General features: G+C 61.9%; 1 protein-coding gene across 1 annotated transcript; it reads left to right on the forward strand.

Annotated features, from left to right (window-relative positions):
- Positions 1-4,719: 4,719 nt before the first annotated feature.
- LOC113980850 lies at positions 4,720-5,989 on the forward strand (the record flags this gene model as incomplete). Its single annotated transcript, XM_027708069.1, has 5 exons — positions 4,720-4,805; positions 4,896-5,010; positions 5,182-5,319; positions 5,530-5,706; positions 5,885-5,989. Coding segments are annotated over exons 1-5 (621 nt in total), but the record flags the coding sequence as incomplete, so codon positions are not given.
- Positions 5,990-6,217: the final 228 nt, after the last annotated feature.

The raw sequence follows: 6,217 nt of genomic DNA on the forward strand, positions 1-6,217 counted from the left end.
AGCAAATGTTTTATATCCTTTTTTGGAATCCTTTTAATTCCCTTTTTTCTAGTTAATACTATAATAAAAGCTGTTCGTAGTATTGTATGAATGCCAAGCGATAAAGCAGTTTTTTTGTATTTTTTTAGCTTTTGTTTCTCTTTGCCAGTAGTTACTTTTTATTCTCACTGCAATAAAAGATTTTTTGTAGTGTTTGAATGTCTGTTGTACTTGTCTTCATTCTGGGCATGTATTCCAACGAACTAATACCTGAGGGCACAACTCTTTGGGGTAGGAGACGGGCAGCACCCTTGCCAGGACTCGGGGCGGTGGCAGGTCTCCTTGGGCCAGGACTTGCCACAGCTTCTGATTTGGGTGCAGCCCTGGCCAAAGGGCTGCCAGCAGCATTGGTGCCTTTTCCCACACCTTCCTTCTCGGTGTCACACCCCCCGTGTATAGGATGGCCACCAGCGGGAACTTCTCCCAAGGAGGCCGTGGCAGCTTGTGTGGAAGGCCCCGTGCCCTTCCCGCAGTGGCTGCGTCGGCGGCCGAGGGGGCTCCTTGTGCTGCCATGAGCAGGCACAGGAGGGGAGTGTTTGCTCATTTCTTGAGCCGTTCCCACAGTTCAGGTCCAGCCAGATTAGATACTTCAGAGAGCGGATTCCCTCCAAAGTGGGGCAGGTTGGCCGGGCTGGGGGAGGCCCCAGGCCACGTGGCACTGTGTCACAGGGCCCTTTGTGACACGCTGGGTGTGCCCGGTGGAATGGAAGGGGCAGGGTGTCCAAGGGCCCTTTATGACCCGTGGTGACAGAGGTGCTGCTGGTGACACGGCCACAGTGTCAACAGTGCTCTTCGGAGCAGGCGACGGGACAGGACGGGACAGAGCGGAGCTGTGCAGAACCCCCGTGCAGCCAACTCGTGCCTTGCTGACCCGGAGCTTTTTGGAGGATTTTCTCGCTACCAGGTGCCCTCGAGGCCTTTTTGTGTGACTTGGAGACCCGGAGCTTCTCCGAGGCGTCTCCAACCCCTTTGGCAGGTGCCCTCGAGGCCCTGCTGCAGGACTTGGAGATCCGGAGCTTCTCCGAGCTGTCTCCAATCCCTGTGGCAGGTGCCCTCGAGGTTTTTCTGCAGGACTTGGAGACCCGGAGTTTCTCTGAGGCGTCTCCAATCCCTGTGGCAGGTAGCCTCAAGGCCATTCGGCAGGACTTATTGAACTGGAGCTTCTCCGAGGCGTCTCTCTTGCAGGTGCCCTCGACAGCAGACTGTGGCATGGCAGGGAGACGCTTCAGCCTGCTCAGGCTGCTCCGGAGGAAGAAGGAGGAGGAAAGCCCTGGGGCTGCTCCAGCACAGCAGCCTGAAGAGGTGCAGCAGGTGCAGCCCCTGCAGGAGGGTGAGTGCTGGAGCTGGACCACAGGGCTGGTGGCTGCAGCCCCCTTGGCCTCATCCTGTCCCATCCCCTCTGGACAAGCCCAGGGAAAGGGAGGGGGGCAGAGGGGCCGGGGCTGATCTCCCGGCAGCCCTGCTCCATCCACTGGGCATTCCGGGGCTGGCCCTGCTCCTGGAGCCCAGGCCTGGGCTGTGTTCTCCGGCCTCTCCCGCACACCCTCAGCTCTGAGCACGCTCGCTCTTTGCCAGATGCAGGCCAGGAGCGGACAGAAGAGCAGCTCCGTGCCCGTGGCCGCTTCCGCAGGGCAGCACAGGTATCTGCAGCCATCCCCTCCTGGGCTGGGCGTGCTGTCACTGCTCAGCCCAGCACCGCTGTCGCAGCCCTCCAGGGGACATCCATCTCTTCCCTGCCCTTCTTTCTCCTGCAGACGTTTATGAAATTCGTGGGGAGTCGGCGTAGGAAATCCAGGATCGCATCAGCTGATGTCGAGGCTCAGCCTGACACCATCCCGACCCAGCTGAAGCCAAAGCCTGATGTCAGCACCACGGCGACTCCTGGCACAGCAAAGTGTGACACCGCAACCAGTGATTACACAACCCACTGGGACACCACCTCGAGCGATGCCGTGTCACACTGTGACTCTGCGCTGCCTGGGCTCACGGAGGAGGCCGACGCCACAGCGACGGAGGGCGTGGCGAGCACTGACGCCGCACCTGTTCAGCGCCTGGCCAATGCCCCCAGCCTGGACTTTCTTGGGGAGAGAGCTGTCTCTGCTGAAGTAAGCAGCCTGTGGCCCCCCAAGATGGGTGCACTGACCCCCTCAGCCTTTGAGGCTGGCACAGTGTGCTGGGAAGGGAAGCATTTCTCGGGGGAAGCTGGGCAAGTTGCTCACTCTGGCAGCTCTCCACCTCTCCCCCGTGCATCCTCCAGGCCAGACTGTGGCACTTGGGCACCTGGGGCTACTCAGGGCATCTCCAGTCCCTGGGGCAGGTGCCCTCGAGGCCAGAGGGTGGGACTGGATGAGGCGGAGCATTTCCCAGGTTTTACTCTTGCAGCTGCCTTCAAGGCATGACTGCAGGACTTGGGGAGCCAAAGCTTTTCCATGGCATCTCTGCTGCAGGCAGCCATAACGCCAGACAGAGACGTGCAGCAGAGCCCCCCCACGGTGCCCAAGCTGGCCTGGGTGAAGGAGGAGGAGGAGGAAAGCCCTGGGGCTGCTCCAGCACAGCAGCCTGAAGAGGTGCAGCAGGTGCAGCCCCCACAGGAGGGTGAGTGCTGGAGCTGGGCCACAGGGCTGGTGGCTGCAGCCCCCTTGACCTCATCCTGTCCCATCCCCTCTGGACATGCCCAGGGAAAGGGAGGGGGGCAGAGGGGCCGGGGCTGATCTCCCGGCAGCCCTGCTCCATCCACTGGGCATCCCGGGGCTGGCCCTGCCTGCTCCTGGAGTCCAGGCCTGGGCTGTGTTCTCCGGCCTCTCCCGCACACCCTCAGCTCTGAGCGCGCTCGCTCTTTGCCATATGCAGGCCAGGAGCGGACAGAAGAGCAGCTCCGTGCCCGTGGCCGCTTCCGCAGGGCAGCACAAGTACCTGCAGCCATCCCCTCCTGGGCTGGGCCTGCTGTCACTGCTCAGCCCAGCACCGCTGTCGCAGCCCTCCAGGGGACATCCATCTCTTCCTTGCCTTCCTCCTGTAGCTGGTTTGCAGATTCATCAGGTGCATTTGGCGTGAAGAGACCACTTTCGTGGCCAATGGGGGCACGGCAAACTTGGACCTCTTCAATGCCCAGACCAGCGCTGCCCTGCTGGATTTGCTTGTGGAGAGCGGTGTCTACAACGGGAAGCAAGTAAGCAGCCTGTGGCCAGGGCTCCAGTGCCCCAGGGATGCTGTGGCCCCTCACGCCAGCTGCACTGGGCCCCCTCAGCCTTTGAGACCAGCAGAGTGTGGGGGCAAGGGGAGCACTTCTTGGGGGAAGCTGGGCAAGTTGCGGGCTCTGGCAGCTCTTCAACCGTTCCCTGTGTCCCCTCCAGGTGCCGGCCATAGTCAGGTGCATCCACCAGTGGCTCACGTGCAATGTGTCTGCTGAGCACAGGCTGGACAAGACTCTTGTCCTGCTGACCGAGGCACACCCTGTGGATGTTGCAGTGACCCTGCTGCGCTCTGCCCCAGCCTGTGACAGGTATGGGGCCCACCTGCCTTGAGGGCTCTCCTGCCTTTGACCCCATCCCCCTGGACAACCTGTCCCAAATGGTGTGCCAGAGAGATGGAGACTTCCAGGACACTCCAGCTCCTCTCTTTGCCAGCTTTGGCATGTCAGCCCCCAATCCTGAGGCCAGCCTGCCTCCCTGCCCCACAAGGCACCGTGGCTCTGTCACCTGGGCCCTGCAGATGCCCAGGCCACAGCGCTGTGTCCCAGACCCCCCTGAGCCAGAGTTCTGACTCCACAGAGCTGCTCGCACCATGTGGAGGACGCTCATCTCCTCCAGAGGGACTAAGGAGCCGGTGCTGCAGATCCTCTTCCGTGCGCTGGAATTCTGGCCAGCGCACAGGACACGCACCTCGGATGGGGATGAGAGCGATGTCTTTGCCCTGGCTGTGAGTTTATTGAGCTGGCCTCTGCTCACCCCCAGCTTTCCTCTGGGATGCCTTTTCATCCTCCCTCACCACTGCTTCTCCCTGCCCCAGGCACTGGGCTGCAACCCTGGCTTAGGGGCAAGTTCAGGGCCAGCAGGCCGGGGGATCCCCCTGTGTCTCCCCTGGCCTCTCCCTGCCACGCTGGGGCCCTACCACATGGACATCTGGGCCCTGAGAGCTGTCTCTGGGTGCTTTGTCTTTGGCAGGCAACTGTGGCACTCTGGGAGATCCTCCAGCTGCACTGGTGCCCAGCGGGAGTGAAGAACAATCTCCCCCACCTCCTTCTGACTCTGCTCTTCCAAGTTTTCATCAGCACAGAGGAGATGTCAGAGGAGGTCGAGACCTTCTGGGGGCAATGCCGGGAGCAGCGCAGCCTTCCCCCCAACCCCAACAGGTGCTCCATCCCAGTCCTCTCTCCCTGCCACGCCCTCAGGGCTGGGGCCAGGGCTCTGCGCCTGACCTGGGCTGTGCTCTGCACACAGGTTTGCAGTGCAGACCATGAAAGCCCTGCTGCGCCAGCTGCTGGATGAGGACGTGGTGATGGTGATGGATCGCAAGTGTGGCTGGGACACGCTCCTCAAGGCTGACACCCACCACTATGCAGTGGGTCTGCTGGCCAGGTGAGAGCCCTTTCTCCCCACTGCCCCCGGCATTTCTGCCCTGTGCACAGGCCACCCCACACAGTGCCCGTGCTGCTGGGCCAGAGGGCCTTGTCAGCCAGGGATGGCTGAGCAGAGTGGCAAAGGCGGAGAGGGGCGGCTGCACAGGAGGAGCCACCTCCCAAAGCGCCCGTGTCCCCTCCCGGGCTGGTGACCAAAGGCCAGGCCTGTGTGAGTCAGTCCCAGGAGAGCTTTGCCCACCTGGCTCAGGGTCTCTGGTGCCTTTATTCCCCCTTGCAGGGAGCTGTGTCGTGTCTCGCGCTCCTTCTGCCGCAGCATCGCCGTCAGCCTGCTCCCGCGGCTCAGCAGGGAAGAGCCCCTGTGGGAACTGCCTGCCCTGGCATTCCTGGTGGAGGTGAGCCTGATGGCGAGTGCTGCCTGGCCCAGCTGCCTCCCCCTCTCTGCCCTCTCACAGCCGCAGCCGCCTGGGACGGTGCCTGCACCCTGTGCTGCTGCCTGGGCCCAGCCCCGGGCGGGTCCGGGCTCCTGCCGGCCGGGCACCCCGTCACTGCTCCCTGCCTTTCAGGTGCTGCACTGCCTGAACCCCAGACAATGTGGGCTCAGCGTCCTGCAGATTATTTCAAGGCGTCTGCGCAGGGAGTGCCCCGAGAGGCGTCGCCTGGCGCTCCGAGGCCTGGTGGTGATCAGCAAGGCTCCTGCACTGGTGAGCAGGGGGCAGGGGCTGAAGCCGGGCCGGCAGCGTGCGGCTGTGCAAGGCAGTAGCTTGGTCTTGGCTGGCCTTTGGCAGCTGTGTCAGCTGCTCCCAGCTCTCCTCCTCCCCGTTCAGCTGCCCGACTCCTTTGGGACATGCCTTTGGTCTCTGGGCCCCGCAGCAGCAGCGTGGGGCTGCACCACAGCATTGTGTTCCACACAGGCTAAGAGCATCTGGAGCCTGAATGAAAGCCTCCTGGAGCTACTGCAGGATGCAGATACAGACGCGGTTGAGATGACCCTCTCTGCGTTGATCAATGTGCTGCACTTGAAAATCATGCAAATATCCAGCCCCACTGCCCTGAAGTTACTTGAGGCACTGCGGCCACTCTTTGACAATGTAAGGCTCTGTGCCCCTCATCGTGGGCACTGAGTGCTTCCAGGAAACTTTGGTCCCAGTGTCTTTTCAGGCCTGTGCCCCGGTGGGCCTGGAGAAGCCAGGGCTGAGGTCTTTTGCTCTTCCTTTGCAGCAGGAGCACAGCCAGCTGCAGCAGCTCTCCATGGTCCTCTTCCGGGAGGTGATGGAAGTGACAGAGAGGAGCAAAAGCCTAAAGCCACACGTCTACCTGAGGCTGGTGCCATTCTACTTCAACTGGCACGATGAGAACCAGCGTGTGGCAGAGGTGAGGACTCGTGGGCTCTGGTGTCCCCATGTCAGGAGGCTGCTGTGCCTCCTGCCCAGGCCCATGGTCGCCTGCAGCCTCCTCCTGGCCTTGGTGCAGGGATGCAGGTGCTGTGCCCTGGGCTGCGGTGCCATGGCCCGCTCTCTGCTGCTCTGCAGGCCTCTCGGGAAGCACTGTTTGGTGCAGCCAGGTTCCTGAAGTGGAGGGATCTTGAGCACTTGGTGACCA

This window comes from Neopelma chrysocephalum, unplaced genomic scaffold (assembly GCF_003984885.1).
Source record: "Neopelma chrysocephalum unplaced genomic scaffold, ASM398488v2 Primary Assembly neopelma1_95429, whole genome shotgun sequence".
Lineage (NCBI taxonomy): Eukaryota > Metazoa > Chordata > Aves > Passeriformes > Pipridae > Neopelma > Neopelma chrysocephalum.